The 24495-nt window shown below is 38.5% G+C and overlaps 1 protein-coding gene across 8 annotated transcripts in view; it reads left to right on the top strand.

The window, feature by feature from the left end:
* SLC44A1 (solute carrier family 44 member 1) overlaps positions 1–24495 on the top strand; it is a 146567-nt gene that overhangs the window by 32416 nt on the left and 89656 nt on the right. For all 8 annotated transcript variants that reach the window (XM_083883583.1, XM_083883590.1, XM_083883589.1 and 5 more), the window contains exons 5-12: positions 7627–7720; positions 12522–12691; positions 14504–14593; positions 16715–16833; positions 17884–18070; positions 19287–19452; positions 23781–23937; positions 24377–24460. In XM_083883583.1, the coding sequence (XP_083739709.1) occupies positions 7627–7720; positions 12522–12691; positions 14504–14593; positions 16715–16833; positions 17884–18070; positions 19287–19452; positions 23781–23937; positions 24377–24460 (1067 nt within the window). The remainder of the gene's footprint in view (positions 1–7626; positions 7721–12521; positions 12692–14503; positions 14594–16714; positions 16834–17883; positions 18071–19286; positions 19453–23780; positions 23938–24376; positions 24461–24495) is intronic.

Raw genomic sequence — 24495 nt, 5'->3', positions numbered from 1 at the left:
ATTTCCAGTTCTGATGCTAATATATGCATAACTAAATGCTACTTCACTCCTAAATGAAGCGTCAGATGTGACTGCTCTTGGAATGTTTTCGTTGTTCTAAAATAGGTAAATAGGAAATTTATAAAGTCCTCAATTTTTTTGCTTAGTGCTTGTGTTCTGAATAGAAATTCTTTGTATAGTTGTAGATGGGTTAAAATTACTATTGGCAGGCCTAGCTGTCAAAGAATAAAGAAAATCTGGTCAATACAATGTAATTTGTTTCATGATGATCTGAACCATTTTCTGCTTGACAGGAGTCCACAAAGAGTCATATTATTACTTACCATGCTTTTTCCGGGGTCATGCAGCATTGTTCTCTTTACTGACAGAACTCGGTAAAGGAGAGTAACTACCACCTTCTGTGGATGCAGTATTTGGCATCCTACCAGTTATGTGGCTTTTGGCTCTGGAATTTGCAGCAGCCAGACTCATGAGACAGTGTTTTAAGCTGCTACTTTTCTATGCTGTGTTGCTAGTCCATAATATGCCAAGGTAATATCCAATTATTGGAAGTGTAGCGAGTGGTCTCATTGCATGGAGCTTTGAATGGTAGTATGATTCAGATTAATGGTTTAGAGCTGATAGAGTTTGACAGATAGGCAAGTTCTGGGGTGAAAAATGTAAAGTGTTAAGAATTTTATCCTTGTGAGAGTCTGGGAGCCTTGTCCTTCCTGAACTCCACCTTTGTCATTATCATTATCATACTCCAGCCTTTATTGCATGGTTGGTTGGTCAGTCAAGCATAATCATCTGTGAGTCATGTATTTACAGTGTTAACTAAGTTTTAATTTGTGAACTTAGTCATAAATACCCATAACTCAAGAGGAAGTAGGACTGGGCCGAAAGTCCAGAGTTGAGGAGCTGTGATTTTAACAGTCTCATTGCTGCTAACATTTCTGCACATTTCTGTGCCTGTAAATTTTATTCCCGTGTCAAAGAACCTAATGAAGTAATAGGTTGTTGTTACTTGTAAAGGAGATAGTGAAATAAGATACTAAGTTTCCGAACTATAAGCTCTGCTTCATCACGTAACTTTTTAGAAGTCGGTTATCAATATCTATATAATATGCTGAGTTGGGGAGACCCACAAGGGACTATGAAGTCCACTTTCTGGCCCTGCACAGGATACCCCAAGAATCACACCATGTACATGACAGTATTGTCCAAACACTAGTTAAACTCCGTCAGGCTGGTGCTGTGATTGCTTCCCTGCAGAGCCTGTTCTAGTGCCAGACCACCCTGTGGGGGAAGAGCCTTTCCACAATACCTAACCTAAACCTCTCATTGCACAACTTCAGGCTATTCCCTCAGGTCTTGTCATTGGTCACTGCAGAGAAGAGATCAGTGGCTGCCCCTCCTTTTTTCCTCGCAGAGAAGTTGCAGACTATGATTAAATCCCCCCTCAATCTCCTCCAGGCTGAATCGACCAAGTGACCTCAGCCACTCCTCACACAGCTTCCCCTCAAGTCCCTTCATCATCTTAGTTGCCCTCCTTTGGTCACTCATCAAGAGCTTAATATCTTTTTTATATTGTGGCACCCAAACCTGCCCCCAGCACTTGAGGTGAGGCAGCCCCAGTACAGAGCAGAGGGAGACAATCCCCTCTCTTGCCTGGCTATCGATGCTGTGCCTGATGCCCCCCAGGACATGAGTGGTCACCCTGGCTGCCAGGGCACTGCTGGCTCATGTTCAACTTGCCCTTGACAGGGACCCCGAGGTCCCTTTCTCCAGCAGTGTTCTCCATGGCCTTATTCTCCAGTCTTTCCATACATCCAGGATTTCCCTGTCCCAGGTGCGGAATCCAGTACTTGTCTTTCTTAAACTTCATACAGTTGGTAATTACCCAGCCCTGTCATTTGTTGACTCTTCTCTGCAAGGCCTCTGCCTTTGAGGAAGTGAATGGCTTCTCCCAATTTTATATCACCAATAAACTTAATTTGGATGTTTGAGTCTTGTGTCAAAGTTGTTTTTTAAGATGCTGAAGAGCACAGGGCTGAGATGGAGCCCTGTGGAACCTCACTAGTGACAGATAACCAGTCTGATGTTACCCCATTCACTGTAGCCCTTTGTGCCTGACTTGTAAGCCAGCTGCTCACCCATCACATGATGTGTTTATCCAACCAGCTGCTGTACATTTTCTCCAAAAGGATCCTGTGAGAGACAGTATAGAAAGCTTTGCAGAAATCCAAAAAGATCACATCAACTGGCTTCCCTTGATCAGCCATGTAGGTTACCCTGTCGTAGAAGGTTGTCATGGTGGATGTACAGGACTTTCCTCTCATGAAGCTGTGCTGGCTGTGACAATGGCTGCAGTGTCATTCAGGTGTTTCATTCAAGTGTTTTTCAGAACTCCCAGAATAATTTTCTCCATAATTCTACCAGGCACTGAAGTGAGACTGACAGGCCTCTAGTTTCCAGAGTCATCCTTCTTGCCCTTCTCCAACATTGAGACAACCGTAGCCAGCTTCTGGTTGGCTGGGAATTCCCCAGATACCCAAAACTGTTCAAAAATAATTGAGAGAGGCATGCAATGACCTCAACTAGTTCTTTGAGTATTCTTGGATGAATCCAATCATGAAGCCACATAGATAACATGAGAATCCAGCTGGAGCAGCAGATGCCACACAAATTTGGGGTCAGCTGGGAGTTTATCATTCTTCAGCCATGGTCCTCCAGCTTTGGGCACTGGGACCTTCTAAGCCCATCTGCAGTGTGAAAGACACAGACAAAGAAATCATTAAACATGTCACAAGTATCATGCCACATAAGTGCATGATACATGCACAATGTCAGACTCAGAATGGAAGTTCATAGTCTCTCAGGCTCAAAAGTTGTAGTCTCTCAGGCTGTGCTTTGCCACGTGTATGTGAGAAGGGCTGTGTTGCACTGCTTGGAGCTCTTTGTAACTAAAAGAACACACTCCTAAACTCCTAAGGTGACTGCTGCTCCTGATGCTGAAGCTATCCCTGTTGTCTCTGCATAGTTTTGTAATTTTCTGCTTAAATTCTTGACTCTAAATGAATCCGTTTCTAGGTCTGAAAGTCCTTGTTTTAGTTGCTGTTAATACATGTTGATAGATGGGTAGACACTGCTGAGTTCCCAGAATGGAATCCAAAATCCCTAGTATGTGTTCCACAACTGTAAGTCAGTCATATAAGTGTCATTGGTATCCTCTGTGGACTGCTCCTCTTATTGGATGACTTAGGGAATCTTACTATTTCTCAAGCTGTAAACTCTTGATAGTAATGCTGCTTTAGCTGGGCGTTGTTTGTTGGTTTACAGCAAAGCAAATACAGGAAGGAAAGCTGTACTGGAGCTCTGGTCTCTAAAAGTATTTTTACCTAACTACCTTTGGTTAGTTTGGAACGTCCTGTTTACTGTACTGCTGTTGAAGGCAGGGCATTATATCTTCTGTGCACTTTGTCTTCTGAGCACCTAAGATCTTCAATAGTTTGATTTCCTCATTTAGAAAAAATCTTTGATGTTTAAGTCCTGGCTGTCTACAGCATCTTTATATATGAACTTGGGCTAAATATAGCTATTTTCTAAGAGTGCCAGAGATAATGGCTGCTTAGCTCCTTACTAATCCAATCTCAGCAAAACAGAAAGGAGACTTAGAAAAGAAGTTCCTACAGCTAGGTTGGAACTTTGTCTTTTGAGGTACTTTGCTCCAGTTATGATTCCAGTATATTCTAATGGCTGGAGCAAGTCTATTCGTTGAGAAGAAACCATGGAACAGAAACTGTGGTATGTCTCCATGATACCACTTTGTTTGTGAAACCACCAAATACAGCATTCTGGGATCCAAGTGTGCACACGGGTCAGGCACACTACTGTGTGCTCACCAATAGCCCAAACACTGATGCTCTGCATAGTTTAGAAGTATTTTTTCTTAATGTTACAACATATTGGGATCTGAAATCCAGTACTTGTAGGACAGTTTGATGTCATTTGCCTAAGGGTTTTTCCAGAAGAAATATGTGCATTGCTGTAGGAAGCAAAGGATGTATTATTTCAGTGATCTTTTAGTTTGTTCTCTGTATCCTACTCATACTAGTTTTGAAAAATTTATGAGTGATAATTATTCATGGATAAAAGTAATGTCTTTGGTAAACTAATTATCTCAGGAAGGTAGATGACTCAAATATTTCCTTCAAAATTTTCAGGCCTTACCAACTTGAACAGCAACAAAAAGACTGGCTGTGCTAGTCTCTACTAACCCAGAGTAACTAATATAGAGTGGAATATTTGACAGTGCAGCTTATTCTTCTCTCTCACCTTAGAAAATGAAAACTTCTATAAAGTGATGCACACGGACTCTTTTGTTAAGAAATCAGTTTTAAGTTTAATGTAAAATGACATTGTTCAAGCACACTTTTGAATTCTAAAGCTCTCCTACAAAGTATTAGACAAGTTGGAGGGTTTTCAAAATATAAATAAATATTTATGGGAATAGTTTGAGTTTCTGCCTAATTATTTTGGACCAAAGGACAAATAATCTCATGGGCATTATTTCAGCTATTGGACTGGTAGTTTCTTTAAATATAAGATAGTTAATATTCTTTGTTTGACAAGCTCCATGAAAATAATTTTCTGTGTGGCTGTGACTAAAGAAGTGTGCCATGAGATAGGCATCTGAAGGGAAAAGATCCAGAGTAGCCCAAAAGCAGTTCCCAGGCAAGACATGGTAGTAGCAGCCTGAGTTGTCAGGCATGACAGGAGGGAATATACTGTTGACTTCCAGAGGGATCTGTCCAGGTGTCTCCAATTTGTTCTACAGCCAGGAGTGTATTGGGTTGCCCTACAAGTCTTACTTGAATGGCCTGTGACCTGTATGCACATTGGGGTCTGGCATTTGATTTTGCTATATTTACATTTGTGATCCAAACAGGTTTTCAGATGCACATTTGTACAAAGAGTTTCTTTTCCTGTCCATAGTAAATCCTACCCTTTTTCTCTACTGCCTGAACTGCTAAAAGTCAAAAGGGACCATGATCATACAGAGACCAGTCCTGTCCCTTAGGCTTGTTTAGATGTGGGAGCCTTTGCATGTGGTACTTAAACTGTAGTTTACCCTGGTCACTTGGCAGAATGGCCAAGCTGGCCCCAAACACTGTGTATCATGAATCTATATACACTTGTCCATATAACATATATCCCACTTCTTCGTATAGAGCTCCTTGTTCTCACCATAGAATCATAACCAGAGAGGCATTTAGGCTGGAAAACACCCTTAAGATCATCAAGTTTACCACTAAACCATTAACCTAAGCTCCATGTCTCAACATCTTTTAAGTACCTCCAGGGATGGGGGCTCAACTACTTCCCTGGGCAGCCTGTTCCAGTGCTTGATGACCCTTTCAGTGAAAAAATTACTCTTGATACCCAATCTAAACTTATTCTGGCACAGCTTGATGTCATTTCCTCTTGCCCTCTGTCTTGTTACCTGGTAAAAGAGGCCAACCTCCACCTAACCTACAGCCTCCTTTCCGGCAGTTATAGAGAATGATGAGGTCACCCCTGAGCCTCCTTTTCTGCAGGCTAAACAATCCTAGCTCCCTCAGCCACTTCTCATAAGACTTGTGCTCCAGACCCTTCACCAGCTCCATTGCCCTGGTCTGGACATGCTCCGTCACGTCAGGGTCTTTCTTGCAGTGAGGCATCCAGCACTGGGCAGAAAACTTGAAGTATGCCTCACCAGTGCTGAGTACAGGGGGACAATCCCTGCCCTGTTCCTGCTGGCCACACTGTTGCTGATACAGGCCAGGATGCCACTGGCCTTCTTGGCCACCTGGGCATAGCTGGCTCATGCTCAGCTGGCTGCCAACTATCTTTATAACTTATATTTTCATCTATATTCAAAGTAAAATAGATGCAAATATCTGCAATCTTCTTTTTCCTTCTGTTTTTAAGATAAACCTGTAACACTATCTACTGCTGGCCCTCCAACAGATGGAATTGTTAGTAAATGAACATGATCCAGGAGTTTTCATAGCCACAAGAACAGATTAAAAATTTTTGCAGCAGTATAGAGGTTTTTGTCCAAAAAGGACAAAATATTTTAGGAACTTCATCTACAACTAAGATCTAAGTAATGTTGTTTTGTCTGATACCTTTTTATCTCATGCCACATTTTCCACATAAGCAAGCAGAGGCGTAAGGATTCATACTAACAGTATAATTGAAGATGCATTTCAGATGTTTCACCTCGTAACTTGTCTTTGTCAGAAATCTAACTTTTTTTAAACAATGCATTTGGGGGTTTGGACTGGCTTCCAAAAAACTAATTTGTAGAAGTGGTCCTTAAATAGTGTTCCAGAGACTGCATTAGATAGAGAGCAGCTGAGGCAGCTAAGTATGCTCTTTGCTCTTTAAGACTGTGAATAGAAGAGGTCTCTTCATAGAGGTAGAAATGTAGCAATGATAGATAAAATTTCTGCAAATAGTATTCTACAACTAATAGTTCTGTTTGGTGTAATGCAGGCCAAGGTAACGCTGTTTGTTAAAATTCTTGGTTTATTTTGGCTAATAGTGTATATATATTATCCAGATCCAGCTTGCAGAGCTCTCTTCTACAAACTAGTCCTGAAGAGGAGACTTTAATAATGGAAAGAATTGAATGTTTATATTGGTGATCAAGATTAAAATAAATCCTTACTAAGAAAAGTTGTTAGTGGATTGCATAGGGGAAAAAGACACTAAAAGCTATGCATTAAAAGCCCTTGCACTTGGAAGTAAGATATCTATTAAGAAACAAGATTAGAAGGAAATTCTTCTTTGGATAGGTGGCTTATATAATTGGAGGCTTCCTTACTCCTGCAATTTCTGACATCCAATCTGATTTGGATGTTGCTGATTTCCTAGAAGCATTGGGTCAGATGTTCAGTGTCTTCATTATAGATAAATTGAAAGAAACCTCTCCTAGGAAAGTAATTTCCATTAGGTAAATGTCAGGTACAAAGGGAAACTTAATTTATGTTTTAATTTTGTTATAGGCAACTTGATCTTTACTGTGCTGTACCGATTTGTTTATGGAGAGAGATCAGCTTTTTTAGAAGCTTTGGATATGTAATGCAGAGTTTCTGTTGTTTCGCAGCCAACTTTCTAACTTTACCAGTTTGGGTTCTTGGTTTCTCTTCCTGAAATGTATTGACTAGTTGTGTTTTGAATACTCACACACAAAAAACCCTGCAAATCCAGGAATATTTTCTTTCTATCATGAATGTTATGTGATGTTCTTGCATTAAAAATGATCAAGAAAAATATGGTGGAATAGCAGGGAATGGGGAACTTCACATTTTGTGTCCTTCTCTTTTACACTGCATTGTGAATTAGTCTCTTCCACTCAAATACTCAAACAAAAAGCTAGATGGAGAGTGTCATTGTATTCTATTGATGACTGCATTGTACCTGATTCACCACATTACAGGAGGAACTGTAGCAAAGCTTTGTGGTAAAGACATGAGGAGGTACAGAATCAGCACCTGTATCAGTTTTAATGCTGTTTGCAAAGAATATGAATGTTTGATTTTTGTGAGGTTTGTTTGTTTGTTTTCCATACTAATATTTTTTTTTACTTTTCAACAGGATCCACTCTGTGTAGCTATGAACTACAGCCATCAGAATATACTACAGACCCAAGGGCTGCCAAGTTATGTCCTAAATTTCCTGTTCCAGAGAGGTAATATGATCAAGTTGTCTAAGTTGGGGTGGAGGGAGCAGAAATTTGTTTTGATCATGACAGTTCTTTAGAAAATACCAACACATGGCCACTCTTACCAGGTAGATGTTTTACTGTATTATTGTATATATTTCTAAAATTCTGGTTTTTTAAAGGTAATGAAAATAACAGTCAAAGAAAAAACCAAATTATCAATGTGTATGTTACTGAAACTATGGAGCTGATATCTTCAAATTCTTTTGTCTCATGTGACTGTTCTAAGTATCAGCTGTTTTACTGCCTTTCACCCTATCTATAGCCAGCTGCCTATCAGCAATGCAGATCTGAGATGATCATGGAACATTTTTAATCTTTGGGAGGAAAAATTATGTAGGGATGCACAGCTCTTAGCAGCATTCACTTATACCTTACCTCAGCCAGTCAGATTGAAGCAAATTGCTTCGCTTTTTACTCTTTTAGTCTGCAAATGACTAATATAAAGGTAGTCGAGTACCAAAAAGAGAGATGTATTTTATTAACAGATAATTTTGAGGGTTATTGTTTTAAGTGTAACATTAGAGTGCTGTTTGTGAAATAGGATTGGAAAGTTCATAGCTTCAAAAACTCTTTTAGCTATGCTGCCTAGACCTGTGGAAATGAGCATTGCTGAGAAAAGTGATCTGTTAGCATAGCCTTCTGTCAGTAATTGCACTAACTTGAGAAGAACCATGTTGTGTTTCCTCAAAATTTAGCTTCTCGAATATACTCACTAATGGGTGGTAACTGTGGAGTCTTTTCTTATGCATAGTTTTCTGTTACCTTTTTTGTAAATGTTATATTTATGTCAGTTCTACAAACTCTGATTTTAAGTCTTTCTTGTATACATGGTAGCCTCTCCACTCAATAATTTTTTTTATATTATAGTGATGATTAGTGGCAGCTGGAATATTAACTTTTTTTTACTTTTCCCTGTATAGATTAATATTCCATGCAGCTAGCCAGCTGTTACAGCAGTAATACAAAAACAAATGAAAACTTCAGTGCCAGCTTGCATACTGAAAAGGCTTGTTAGTCCTAGTTTTTGCCAGAATTATATTGACTTCTCATTGTGTGGTCCCATGTCATTCAGTCTCAATGAATATGGCTTAGTAAGAAAACAAGTAAGAAGGATAGAACAATATGTCAGGGCTCTAATGATGCTATATAAATTCCTCATAAAAACTACCTCGTGTTATTTTAAATAAGCTACTGTGTATGTGGAGTATTTCCCCTTTTTGATATGGTATTACTAAAATCTACGAGCATTTGAGCATTTTTGAGATTGAAAAATCTGAGCTTAATGCCCTAAGTCAAAAAAGGCCTACAGTGTATCTGTAAACCACTGGTTTTCAGGTTTTTTAGTTAAATTATTTGAGGAAGTGCATTTGAAGGAGAAATGGAATCCTGTTGAGATTTGAGATTTCACTTGAACCAAGTGAAAACCCACCATCCTGTACACTGAGGCATTCAGGACCTAACAGTCACATTTGATCTGTGTCATGGTTTAACCCCATCCAGCAACCCAGACCCCCACAGCCACTAGCTCACTTCCCCACCAGCAGGACTGAGGAGAGAACTGGAAGGGTAAAAGGTAGAAAGCTTGTGGGTTGATATAAAGATGGTTTAATAAGGGAAGGAAAATTGCACACAGAAGCAAAGCAAAACAAGGAATTTATCACTTCCCATGGGCAGGCAGGTGTTTAGCCATCTCCACAAGAGCAGGGCCCCATTACATGCAACAGTTATTTGGGAAGACAAACACCATCACTTCAAACATGTCCTCCTTCCTTTTCTTTCCCCCTTTTTACGTCCTATGCATGATGTTGTGTAGTCTGGAATATCTCTTTGGTCAGTTGGGGTCACCTGTCCTGGCAGTGTGTCCTCCCAATTTCCCATGCATCCCCAATGTCCTTGTCAGCATGGCCATATGAAAAGCAGAAAAGGTTTTGTGTCTGTGTAAGCACTGCTCAGCAATAACAAAAACATCTCTATATTATCAACCTTGTGTTCAACACAAATCCAAAACAAGCTCCATAGCAGCCACTGTGAAGAAAATTAACCCCTACCCCAGCTGAAACCAGTGCAATCTGTCAAGGGTTTTGAACCCTCTCATTCCCATTAGTTCCATGGGATGGAGGAAGCATATGGTATGGAGATTGTCCCATGATGTTTTCTCTTTGATGACCAGGATTCTCACAGCCTTCAGCTGAGGCTGTCGGTGGACTCCTACCATCCATCGTCAAGGTATTATGTCCAACTTTGACAGAGCAGTACAGTCTAGCAGTGCAGTTAGCAATATGTGTTACTTCCACACCCAGCTTTATATCAGCCTCTGCATGTTTAGAGGACCCTGGAGGAAAATCTATCCAGTCCCCTGCAGCATTTATTTATAAACCAGCGTGCTGAGCTGTGCCAAGGGACTGCCCTGTAAGACCAGCTAGCAGTGGCATTCCAATTGGACTCCCCCTCCCCTCACAGGTCACTGTACTACTCTTGTGTGTACACAGGGGTAGAAGTGAGAGGAAAAAACTCTTTGAAATCTAATGCTTGAGTAATCAGATAGGTCTCCAAACTTCATTTGAATTAATGCTTTAAAAGTAGAGCTTTTGAGACCATCTGCTGCCTTGAACTTTATTTGTTCTTATTTATAATTAAGCATCATGTTGCTATTCGTAGAAATTTGTAACTCCTTCCAGTAGGTAATATACCAAGATATAATGAAGAGTTCATATAAAATAGCCTGTGTCATGGAGAATAGATCTATTATTGTGGTTTTTATTAGGATACTTTACCTCACCTACTCATTCAGTCAGAACCACTGGAGCAGAAGCAGATCTCAAAAGTGGATTCTCAGGAGTCCCATTTACTCAAGAAGGCTTGTAGGAACCACTAACCTATTTCTTTAAATTATTATTTAAAACAAACTTAGCCATTAATTACTGCACATGAAATAGGTAACTTAAAATAGGTAGTGAAATTGCTTTAGGTTAAAGGATATTAGATGACTAATATAAACATTCAAAAAGCATGTTTTCTTCCATTAGGATGTATTTCGGAAGAATACTTTAATGCCATTAATGCCCTTTTCAAAGTGAATATTTTTGTATTTGGATGCAGGAATAACATTCTTTTTCCTACTCCCACCTCAAAATTTGGGCTTTCTTACTGGTGTGACAACTTGTAAATGCTGTAGGCTTGCTGTAAAGTTAACAATTAAATAAGCTTCTCAAATTTCAGTCTTTTTCAGTAATACAGCATATAATGAGCAGCAGTATTCCAAAATAGATTATGTTTTAAGAGGCTAAGAGGCTACATGGGCTGCCTTCTAAGTAGGGCAGTCATCATTATGGGCTTAATTTTTCTTTTAACAACTGTGACTAATGCACAATTACTTTGCTGTGCTTAACTGCTGTATTCATTACTACCCAAAAGCAGACTGTCAAGATGAGCATCTCCAAATGCACAGTACAGTACCTACTCAGCACAGTAATCCTAGAACTGTAAAATTTCAATCATCAGTGACTTTAAACAAAAACCTAGGATCTACTAATTACCTAGAAATGGCAGGTGATCATAATTTCTCCCAATTTCTTTACAGAAAGGTTACACATTAATGGTTTTCAGCATGTCATCCTTTTCCCCCAGAAAAACAATGGGTGGGAAATATGTGCCTAAGGCAGCTCGTTTATTCACTATGTGTTTAAAATGGTGATTAGAATTTTAGAAAGACATGGCCTTAAAAATAGTTATTGAGGACAGAAAATTGTTGATTTATAGGTCATTGCTGAAATGAGGAAACTGCAGAAGATTATGTTCATTGCTGCTACAGTCCACCGAAATGTTTCAAGTAAGGAAGATTGGGCAGGTGAAACAATAGAAAGGCTTTTTTTTCATTGGATCCAATTACAGGAAGGAACACATAATTCATGTCTGAAATGTAATTGGGAACTGATCAAATGATGTAATAGGCCACTTTGGGATCTGACATAGTTTATGAGTAAGACCGACTGCTACTAAATGGGAGACATTTAGAAAACAAAATTACCCACTTTTAAAGGAAAGTTTTTGCGCTCTTGTGTCTTTTTCTGACAGGCTCAATAGCAGGTTTTTTTGAGCATTCTGGAAAGTTTAGTGCATAGTCTCAAGAGATTTTTTGTGAGGGTGTTTCCAAAATGGTTCAAAGCAATAGAGACATCCTAGCATACTTTGCATAATTTTAACAAAGTTAATGAATTACACTGTGATTATAATATTCAATACAAGAACAAGCTTAGTATGGGGAAAGACTAGGAATAAATACATTTGTTTTGCTTGGCAGCAATTATGAATGCTGATGTCCTTTAGCACGAAATATATACTCTCAAGAAGAGTATTGTTATTCTGCAATTTCTTTTGCTGCAAATATGGACCAGTATTCCATTCTAGCATGAGTGAAAGGCATTGTTTCAGCTGCTGGTTCACCACCTGACACTTGAAAGAAAGACGTTTAAGTGGAAATAGGAACATATACTTTCTGCATCTTGTCATTTAAGGGTGGGAGGGTGATAATATTCTTTTGGAATGTACACTCCAGCCTCACAGAGTTATTTGTAAGAACTGCATCACTTTCCATTATGATCATCATCATTTCAGCAGCACTTGTGCATTAAACACATGGTTTCCGGTTATGATGTTATAAGGGTGGAATGATTGCATCTATTCACCTTTCATTTGTGTGTTGATGTGGCATTTATATTAAGTAGGAGTAATTTTTTTTTCTGATTTTTTTTTCTTGTGTCACCAGTGCACCTATTCCATTCTTCCATCGCTGTGCTCCTGTGAACATTTCCTGCTATGCCAAGTTTGCAGAGGCCCTGATCACCTTTGTCAGTGACAGTAGTGTCTTACACAGGCTGATTAGTGGAGTTATGACCAGCAAAGAGATTATAATGGGACTTTGCTTGTTATCACTAGGTAATTGTTTTTCTCATTACTAGCTATTTCTTAGTGTACTCCATTAGGAGGTTGTTAACACACGCTAACCACAATATGAACAAAACACACGTATAATAGCAACAACCCCTTAGAAAATGATTCAGAATGCTTTTTTAAAAATTTGATTTGAGAGCTGGGTAACTTATTCATAAGTAATATGTAATATGTTCCTCGTTTTGTTTCTTTTACAGTGATTACAAGATAGAGGATGCATGGCTAGTTAGCCAACATTAGTTTTGATATTTAAGTTAAGAGACCATCTGCTTTTTCTTAAGTTTTAGTATTGTATTCCCCTTTCCCATTTTTAGCAGTCGTCTTCTATCAACTCAAGTCCAAATAGACCCTTTACAAATAAAAAGGATGGATTAAAAAATGTACAATAGCACACTCCTGTTGGATATAGGGAATTTCATTTGTTTTATTTAACATACTTGTACAAAGATACAAGAACTTTAAGAGTGAAAACAAGAAAGTTAGGTGCCCATTTGATGCATTGTATGTTACTTCCTTCCTCCCCTTCCTTCAAAATTAAAAGCTTCAGGTCTTTGAAAAGCTCAGGCTTTTCTGAAGAGCTGGAAATTCCCAACAGTACAGAGGGGCTGAATAGTTTCTATAACTGTGAAATGCCTCTAGCCTATAGAGTGACACTTTGCAGTAGACTGAGGAGCTGTTTTAACAAAGTCATGTTGTTTGAGGTGGAATGTTGCCCACTGACATAAATACCTTTCCTAGTGAGTCTGTTTTACTCATACAAAGTATAAAGTCTGAATTCCTAACATGGGAGGATCGAGATACTAAGTATGCATATAAGCAGTGTGTTGTTTAGAAGGAAACACTGCAAAGCTGTATCAGATACAGGGGTCCTTTGTTTCCAATTTGCTTTTGTGACTAAAAAAAATGGGTGGGGGGAAGGAAGGGAGAAAGGGAAAAAAACCCCAAGAATTCTAGATACCATTAATCCCTCCCTAAACATGCACAGAAGACCACTGTGTATGTTTTCAACTGTAACTGGAAAGCTGTTTATTTTTACATCTTGACAGCTTCAGTATTCGGTAATAATGGTAGAAAAATGTTCAGAATCTGAAAGCTAGTGGCTGATTCGCAGTGCTACTGTTCAATTGCATTCAGAAGTTAGTACAGAATTTACATACAGTTAATTTAAAAAATAGTTTTTGTAATTTCATAGTTTAACAGAAATTATTTATTTTAAAACAGTGGGTTTAGACTGTGATTCAAAAAGCTAAATTCCAATGGCTTGCATGAAACTGCTGAACACAAACATGTATGTGTTAAAATATGAGTGGGTACTTGTACACATCATTCACTTAGCTAGCTGTATAGCTGTTTACTTATGACTGGCATGACATTTTGGAATACACAGATTTCATATTAACTGCACTTGTTTGACATGTGTATTTGAGTGCAGACTCTGCTCTGGTCCTCGGGAGGTGTGCTCATGTTACCAGACTCAAAGTACTGTCATGTCTTGCTGTCTGTTTGGTCATTGTCTAAGTACATCTCTGTCTGTATGCAAGCATTATGTCTTGTGTTTAATGTAAATGTAGTGTAAATGTATCTCTGCTTTCTTCGTTTTAATCAACATTACCAAAGCAGAAGTTGTAGAGGTGCCTAATTTTCTTAACTACCTATTCAGTGAGTTTGTAAGCCTCAAAAAAAAATCTGTCTAAAAATTCTATTGGAGGGCAGTTATTTTAGTGCAGCGGGAAAATTTGGAAGGCTCTATCTACTTGAAGTAATTAGTTTGCTTATTTTATTTGTCTTCTCTTGCAGTGTTGTCCATGATTTTGATGATTATAATAAGGTACATTTCAAGAGTACTTGTCTGGATTTTAACAATTCTTGTCATTCTGGGATCACTTGGTAAGTCTTGTTGGTTTCCCAGTGTGAGTGCTGAGTTCTAATCCTTGTGCTCCATGTCCTCAGCCCAGCTACATCCCACACAGATCTTGGATCATGCATTTCTCTTCAGCCTTTTTTTTGAGTCCCTTTCAAGATGCACATCAAAAATGCCACCTTAGTAATTGCAGATCTCTCAGAGAATACATTGGTCCTTGAATATTTGCACACCATGCTTGGCAGGCAGTCTTCATGTCAGCCTAGCTCACTAGACCCTACAGGTGTCAGTGCAGGAGATTCCTCACAGCACTTGTAGCACAACCCTAAGTGTTGCCTACTTCTTAACCTGTGTTCCACTTCAGCAAGGCAACTGAGCCTGGGTGTGTCTGATGGCACTCCCTCACCTCAGCTGGTGCTTGAAAAATTCAAAGGGCAACTATTGCTTATGCAACTGAATATATTTACAACTGTGACATGTTCACCAGCCCTTCAGTTCTCTGAGTAGCTCTTTAAAACCTTTTCTTGAGGAGAGGATGTAAAGGTGCTTGTCTAGCAATTCTAATAAAATCCTTCTATTTCCATATGACTCAGGAAGGCCTGCATGACCTAGCTCATGTGTGAAATGCTGTCTTGGAAATGACCAAAGGTTGTCTCTTTCAAAATGGTGTAGCTTGTGTGAAAATAGCTTTATTTTATCACATTAGCTTTTAAATTCATAAAACTAAAGTTTTCTACACTTATTACTGAGTAGCTAAGCCAAAATGTCTAGGCACATGACTGTAGGGAAGGAAAAAAAATAATCATATTAGGAAGCACTAGTGATTTAATTCTTGCAATTCGTGACTGCAGTGGATGGGAAAAACCAGCAGACCATCTATATTTTTTCAGAATCACTTTGATTTTCTGATTAATGGCCTCATGATCTATGACCAGGGAAAAGGAAAAATACAGAAATAGAATATTTTTCATTTATATTCTCTTTAGAAACTGAGCAACCATGTTGAGTGAAAGAGTTGAATGACTTATCTTACTGGCATCTGTTATTATGTTCTGTGTTCTAAAAAGTTTCATTGATTCCATGGCTTGAATAAAAACCTGTCTTTTATGACACATACTGCTTATTCTGTCTTGATTGTTTGTTTAGGAGATGTCAAAAGAGATTTTAGACCTGAACAGAGTATAATCAGAAAAAAACATGTGATCACAGAATCACAGAATGGGTAAAGTTGGAAGGAATCACAGAGGCTCATCTAGTCCAGCCTTCCTACTAAGCTTATGCATTTGATTCAGAAATACCAGCAGAACGGAGAAGGGCATTTAAAAGAGAAAGGAAATGTACCAGAGAGGAGAGGTTATCTCCCTGTGGGGCTGGAGACCTGTGTTCAAGAAAAGTTCTACCTAGGAAAGGCAGCTAGAATAGGAGAATGCTTTTTTGACCATAAGGATAGGGATTAACATAACAGGCATGAGAAGATAGTACCTTACATTTTATTTTCCTCCTGTGCCTTTTACTAATTCTTTTTCCAGTGTCCAAGACATTGTCTGAAGCAAGTGTAGCTACATATCATCAAGGTGCTGTTTCCAGCTTCAGGCTGGTGTTTCTTGTTTTGATTACTGTTCTCAGGAACAGTAGACTCCTTGTTTTGTTGTTCTTGTTATTTCACATCCTAATCCAAAGGTCCATCTTTGTTCCCCCTCCTAAGTTCTTACTCACTGCATTATTATGCACACATATACATTCATACATATAGCCTACCACAGAACTATTTATTCTTCCTTTTGTTCTTTTATTACCTGTCTAGTGGGACCTGTGCTGTTTATTGCTAGGGTTCCCCATGAAGTAGTCCTTCAGTGCAGTTTACCCTAAAACACAGAGTCAAGGTTCTGCAAGTCTCTTTAAGTGGTCAATAGTATGGTGAGACTATGAAAAGAGTATATTCACTTGAGAGGAGGGCAACAGAGGAGAAGTGGACACTTCTCCTTCCTCTCAAGTTCTGCTGGGTTGAGCATCAGCACTCTTGAGTATTCAGTACCAGGCTAGACTTAAAAAGAAGGAACTGTTTTATTTCTCTGGGACTAGGCAGTATGTATCACACAAAAGATGGATCATTCAGTTGTCCTTTTTGTTTTCTCACTAAAACATAGGTGGTACAGGAGTCCTGTGGTGGCTCTATGCTAAACAACGAATGTCTCTTGAGACCCAAGTAGCCAAAGACAATCTTCAGGCTCTCTTGATCTATGCCATTGCAGCTACAGTCTTCACGGTATGCTTTGCTAATGATTGTGTTTTTTTCTTTTTCTTGGCTTTCTGTTGGTCTCTAGTTTTTTATTCAGGTGAAAGCATTGTATTGCACACAATTTATTTCTGCCACAATTTCCGTTGAAGTGATTTTCTTTCATTATGTTATTTTTTTAACTTTCAGGAATTGTTCTCTAACACCTGATTATGAATCAGGGGAGACTTTCTAGGAACTGTTCTCTAATATCTGATTTTGAGTCAGGAGAGACTTTCTAACCCTGCAGCTACTTTCATCTACTGTAAAATGTCCACAGGGACTTCCAAGAATAGGTATGATATTGGACTGCAAATCCAAAGAGATTTTTCTTAGGTTCCCAGTTCAGAGGTACTTAGTAATTTCAGTGTATTTAAAAGTCCTTACCCTACTTCTGAAAGAAGTTGTTTTCGAATCATTGTGAACTGAAATACTAACACCAATTGAACCAATTTATCTTCTTTGGGGCTTGCTGTTCATTTCAGAGTCACTGAATTTCCTACCAAAAACTGACAATGTTTGACTAACTTCACAGGAATTGTAGACTCCCTGTTCTGTTCTTCTTGTTGCTTCACATCCTAACCCAAAAAAGTTCCTCTCCATTCCCTCTCCTAGATTCTTACTCCCTATGTGTATAATAACACATATATACGTACATACATCCTATAAGACCACCATGCCATGGTCAGATAATAAATTTTAAGTTACCTTTCTTAAAGGTAATTAAAGGTTAAAACTTGCTGATTTTAACAAAACATAATTGAGGATAGAGCCTGGTCTTACCAGCTTAAGATTGATGATGATTCCAAATACGTATTTACATTCCAAATACAAAATTATGAGAATGGAATTCCCCAGAAGTATAATTTGGAATATAATTTATCATCAGAAGAAGCTGATAGAGGTTTTACATTTTGATCTTGTGACCTTATAGATGGAGTATGTGTTAATTTAGCATGTTTGAATATCCTAGCTCTGCAAAAAATTATCTTGATTCTGCTTCAGTACTCTAAAATGTGATTTGGAAACTTCTCCCTCTAGGTTATCTTGTTCTTGATCATGTTAATTATGCGCAAAAGAGTAGCTCTCACCATTGCCTTGTTCCATGTGGCTGGCAAGGTCTTCATTCACCTGCCACTGTTAGTCTTCCAGCCATTTTGGACGTTCTTTGTGCTTATCCTCTTCTGGACATACTGGATCGCAGTCCTTCTTTTTCTTGGTACTACAGGTAAGCAGTCACTTACTTTAAATGAATTTCTCTTCTTTTTTGTATGATTTCCAAGCCGAATAGACTAAAAAGCCAATGGGAATCTTAAAGAAAAAAGCCCGGTTGTTGTGCTTTTATTCCTGTCTGCTTTACTGAGTTCAGAACACTTGTTTCAAGAAGGTTATTGTGCATGAGTCTTCATTCCCAGCATGGTTCTTTGTGTGTTAGGCTTGCTTTTTGATTTGATGCAAGTTGGCTTGCAGCAAACCATGAGACTCTATTAATAAAACTGCTGTAGCAAGTTTTAAAATACCCTCTAATTTTACTCACACAAGTTAAAGACAGCATAATCTTGAAGGCACCAAGTATTGTAGATAGTACTCACGCAGATGAGTACACAGTAAGGAAGGGCCATTGCACACAATTACTGTCCTCCACAGTGAAAATATTGTGATTTATTTTACAGTTGTTTGTAACTTAGGTGTCCAGTATTATTGCAGAATCATTAGGGAGATTTTTCTGCTGTTTGTACAGTGTATTCTGAGAGCAGCCAGTGTACTCCTAATTCTTGCTTGCTCTTCAATACATAGAAGGTGAAAGCTTTGTTTGTATTCGGGATCTGACAAGAGCTTCTAGAATTAATCAATCCTATAAGTCTAAATCTTAGTTACTTCAGCAAAAACCCCACAGCAGATGCTTTTTAAAAAGTCTGTTATTTTGCAGTAGGTTGTAGGCAACGGAGACTCTCATTCATTATTAAATGTCTTAAAATTTTGAAATGTGCTGTTTGCTACTGATCCAAAAGTAGCAGTGTTTCAAGTTACAAAGCTATTTCACAGTAATACAAGATAAGTATTTTTCATATCCTGAGTTGTTAGCAAGGGTTGCAGGCAATAGAATTCATGTGTTCTTGTTCTCATTACTGATGGAATTTTTAGTTTTCATTGCATGCTGTGCTATGTGCAGAAAATGGTCACCACTGAAATTCTCAGCCCTGTGCTCCACATTCTGAGTCAGACCTCTGCACAGGGCACTAAATTTGTAACAGAATGTAGTCTGATATTATAGTTCACTGCTCTATCTTTCTTAAGAGCAATCTTCCTAAATGTGGCATTTAAAACTATGAATAGAAACTAGAGGAGTTTCTGCTGTAACTGGTTATGAGCTGCTCATACCATGTGCTTCCTTATGAGTTGATGTAAGCATCGTTTTCTTTTTTACCGTCATTCATTTCTAGGTAGTCCTGTCCCAAATGAAGAAGGCTTTGTTGAATTTCGGATGGCAGGTCCTTTGAAATACATGTGGTGGTACCACGTAGTGGGACTCATCTGGATCAGTGAGTTTATCCTAGCCTGTCAGCAGATGACAGTAGCAGGGGCTGTTGTGACATACTATTTTACAAGGTAATTTGGGTGGCTCTATCATGAGTAGCCTACACATTGACTTAACAGAAATAATGAGCTACAGGGTTTCTTGGGAGAACATGTGTTTCCATTGTGAAAGCTGGGAAACAGTTAAATTGCCTTGACTCTTTAAATCATTTAAAGTCCTGAACTATCTGTTTTGCATTTATACACAGTGTTCTTGACATACAAGACTTGTAGTCTTATTTGCCTTGTAACCTGTGTACATTCTACAGGCATGGGTGGTTGTTTACAAAGTAGGATGCTCCTGAAAGGTAATCTATTTTGCTAGTAATTAATGCTGGTAAGATCTGTAGAGGTTAAAAAATTAATGAAAGCAAATGATTATTATTTTAATTGCAAAACAGTGCCCTTTAAATGATTTACAGTGCTTCATTAATCTTCATTAATTTTTCTTTCCAGGTTATTTAAGATCTTATTAGATTCATCATTTACATATACATTCTGACAAGATCATATAGAAATAAAAATTCATGTTAAATTTTAAAGCTCTATATTTCATTGCTGTATTTGTGAACTTAATTGCGTATCAGTTTTTTGAAAAATGTGTGCAGGTACTTTTCAAGTGCATGATTCAGATCACAAATGTTTAATTGGTTTGTCTTTTTAATTGAGGCTGTTACCTGAAATACATTTGACTCCTTTTCTGCCTTACTCTTTAAAACAATATCAAAAGCAAGGAATCAATTTACTGTGCTGTCAAAAATTTTGTTATTTTATTAATGATGAAGTTCTCCAGTCTACCAATGAAATACATCTATGAAGTTATTACAAGATGTTACAGGGATGTAATCTTGGGAATAATTAAACTAGATTGAGAATGGAATGAGGAAAATACAGAGGAAAGAGAATAACTCTGCATTGAAATAGATTGCTTACCAATGTGTATGCTTCATCTGTAAGTTTATGTATTTCCTGTCACCTGAGGGTAAATGATTTTTATTTTATCCATACCCTATAATTCCATAACAGCAATTTTATTTTAAGTTAGTAAATACTCATTTCTCTCTACTGTTATCTTCTTTTTGCATTTCAAGGTACAATCATAATTTGAAAAGGGACTTGTAAAAATGGAAAAGGCATTAATTTGCCCTTACTCATTACTTTGCATATGAGCAGCTTTCCAAATCAAATGAGATGAGGTTATCCATGGAGAAATGTTTTATATGTATTCACTGCTCATTCACCTTAGCCAGATGGATTCTTTTCAACTCAGGCAATAACAAGCCTCAAAGTGTTTTGCATTACAGACTTTGCCCTGAAAATGAGGAAGTGTTTGGATTGCCTGGGCATAACACTCAAGCAATTTATGTGATTGTGCCTAACAGGGACTAAAATTTGTCTTCCCCTAAAAGCTAATTGGAAGAAAATACACAGGGTAAACCTATTTTAATCATTAACATCTCAGGATTACATTATGCAGATATCAGTTTCATGGAAAGAAGAATCTACTTTTGTTATCTTTTCTGAATGAAGTTCTCATCTTTCCAAAGCTGGAGAGATCCTTTATTTTTTGACTGTTTCTTAATATGCTTATTATCACACTCTTATTTCTAATAAAGAATAAGAGCTGTTCTTTAAATGTTTAATTAGTGCTATTCTTTGAGAGAGATGTATAAGTGAGTTTCTTGGTAGAAAAGAAAAATGTCTTGAAACAGTTGAATGTGAGTATTTATCTGATAAATTTAAAATATTGTAGCTACATTGCATTAAATGACTTGTTTTAAGGTACAACCCTAGATACCTTGAGGTTATAATTGCTAAATCAGAAATGCAAAAAATCTGAGCATAGAGTTTACCTGATCAATTAGTAATATCCTCTCCAAAGTCTACACAAAGATCTCCAAAAGAACAAGAGAGGAGAAGGCAAGTTTATCGGTAGTCTGACTAAAAACATATTAGCAGTTTCTTACTGTTTTGGAAGGTTTTGAATTGCACACCATCCAATGCAACTTTATGGGAAGTGCCAGTTGTGAATAGTGGTAATGCAGCTAGTTGCTAGTAAGACTGCCTGTCACCAAATGGGTGTTTTCAGTTGCTCAGAGAATCATCGGCCAAGGTACTGGCAAAAGCAGGTTAATATAGAAGTTAAAGTGTGACAGATTTCATTGACAAGATTGACTCTACTACTTAGTGGATGATTAAAGCACACTTTAAAAAGGAAACATAGGACTAAAATCCATTAATCTAAAACTAAACCTAAAATTATTTATATGGAAGCTGGGGATTGGAAAAGGTTAGGGATGATAAAGGATAAGAATGTAAAGGAATGAGAGAGACCTTCTCTTTGAGTCACAAGGTTAAGAGTGGGCCCTATTGCCACTCTTAGCTCCAGATTGGCCAACAGTTTAGGCCTAAAGTGTTAAACAGCACTTAATATCACTTAGTCAATAGCGTATTTTAACAAAATTAACAAAAGTCTTTAGAATTTACTATGAGCACAACAGTAACTCAGTAACTTAGACCTGACTTACTTATCAATCTAATGTTCATAGTACATTTGCCATAGCGCATTCACACTCACATGTAGGTAGAAGGTATAGATAGGCCCATAAAATGTCTTCTCAAGTTCAGAGAAGTTCTCAGGTCAGATGCCGCTTGCAACTTCTCAAGAGGCAAAAGGTTGAGGCTTGAGGAGTGAGGTGTCAGTCCAGGCTCTGTCAGCAGCATTTGACGTTGATCCTCTGAGTATCACAAACTTGAGTGTTCAGTGGCTCAGAGAGGTCCCACTCAGAGGGAGGTGCTGGTCATAGCCCGCTGTGGTCCAGGAGTTCATGGGTTTGTTGTGAGAGAATTGGCTTTAGTCATAGTAATTTTCTGTCCTGTCCACAATTCAGGTCTGTAACTTTCTTTGAAGGTTCAATAACAGAAATTTTGTTCTACCTAGGTTGATATTTGGGCACAAAAACCAAGTTTACAAGGCTGTTTATTAAAAACAGGAGCTCCCAGGACAAGTTCCTGGGAGTAGACCATGTTTCTGACAAGTTTGAGGAGCTGAGCCCAGGTGCTCTTTGTCAAGGCAAGGGTCTAACAGGTGTAACAAGTGTTTCTGAGATCATAATGCAGCCCAAGGTGGGAAGGGGAAAAGGGGGTGCACCACCACACTACTTGTATGTGCTACGAATCAATTTAAACGCAGAAGAGCACAAAAAACTAAGTCTCCGTGAATAAAACAGATCAAACCCAGAAAGATTCAAAATATACTCCAAAACGTGATTAAAACCAAAGGAGGTTAGATGTTGACAACAAAAAAATGTATATTGATATATTGACATATTTTATTTAATAGTCAAAGAGACAAAGGGAAAGAAAGAGAAAAGAAAGAAAGATGTAGAAAAAGAGGAGGGAGGGGAGCAGGGAAAGGGGCAGGGGTTAGGTAGAAACATACCATCCTTCCAAGGGTCCCAATGATATCTCGTGGCTTCCCTCCATCTGGTTGTCCCTGGTGGTGAGGGTCCCCCACACCCCAGAAAGTATAAAATCCAATGGATTAGTATACATTTGCACCAGGTGGGAATTCCTAGAAGAGGGCAAGTTTGACACTGTCCCTTGCAACATTGTGGATTTGTTGCATCATGTTGCAGTGCTCTGGTGCAGGATCTGGGAGCTCCTTGTAGGGGGAACTTTTGATGGGCCATGATACCCCCTCTGCTGCTGTTCACGTGTATGTCCTGTAGATGCAGCTTTCCTGAGTGAAGAGGTGACTGCAGCTGGGCAGGTCTGCACGGCAGAGTATTGGCATTCACTGCCTCTGAACAGAGGATTTTTCACCACACACCCAAAACCTCTCCCTCCCACCCCCACGCTTTGGTGTGAGGATCTTTTCGAACTTGGCAGCTGATAGCCCTGGGCTGTGGTCTCCACCCCGAAGGTGTGAGGCTTAACCCTCCTGTGAATGTATTCTTTTCTCCCATTCCAGAACTGAGTGATTTTATGGTATCTCCATCAACTTGCAGTCCAGGGCCTCAGTCAGGAAGCTCATTCAGGGTGTGGTGGTCTTCCCTGCAGCTTTTATTATCAAGTTTTGCTATAAAGGCAAAAAAGTTCTTCAGAAAAATGATTAGCCCATAAACTATAACCTTTCAGTCTCACAGTATGAAATACCGCTTCCTTATCCCAGTCCTGCATTACAGACAAATCTGTGACTTACACAGATTGTCAGTGTAGAGTGAGCAATATATCCTGAAAGCTAGTATAAGGGTAATATATTCCTTTTGCACGTTATTTTATTGCAAATTTGTAGCACTTATAGATGATATCACATACATACTGATCATTCTACTTCATTTTTTTTCTCTTTTCAACAGGGAGAAAAGAAATCTGCCATTCACTCCTATTCTGGCATCTGTTAATCGCCTTGTTTGTTACCACCTAGGAACAGTAGCAAAGGGGTCTTTCATTATCACTCTAGTGAAGATACCACGAATGATTCTTATGTATATTCACACACAACTCAAAGGAAAGGTGAGAGAAATAGATTCCATTTTCTTACCAAAACTCAAGGTTTACTGATATGTTTACTTGTTTATTTAGTCAATGTGGGAGGTTGGAAGCCTTGTTTTGGAATAGATCAGGGTAAGAAGAAATTCTTCACTATGAGGGTGGTGAGACACTAAAACAGGTTGCTTAGAGAAGTTGTGGATATCCCATCCATGTAAGTGTTCTGGGTCATGTTGGATGAAGTTTTGAGCAACCTGGTCTAGTGAAAGGTGTCCCTGACTGTGGTGTTGGGAGTTCCTTCCAACCTAAACCATCCTATTGTTCTATGAATATTTACACTTTACAAAACCATGGGACTGATACAGATTGCTTAAGTTGGCAGGCTGAATATCAGCTACTGAAAGACAAGGCAATAAGGTTTCCAAAGAAACTCTTTGTTTTCCCACATTCTGTGCTATTCTAGGAAAATGCTTGTGCTCGCTGTATGCTTAAAGCCTGCATTTGCTGCCTTTGGTGTCTAGAAAAGTGCCTGACATACTTAAATCAGGTAAGATTTCCATATTTAAGTTTTATATAAGGGCT

Source organism: Zosterops lateralis (genome assembly GCF_965231275.1).
Source record: "Zosterops lateralis genome assembly, chromosome: Z".
NCBI lineage: Eukaryota > Metazoa > Chordata > Aves > Passeriformes > Zosteropidae > Zosterops > Zosterops lateralis.
Note: the sequence above shows the minus strand (reverse complement) of the source record. Positions and strands in the feature narration are given on the sequence as shown.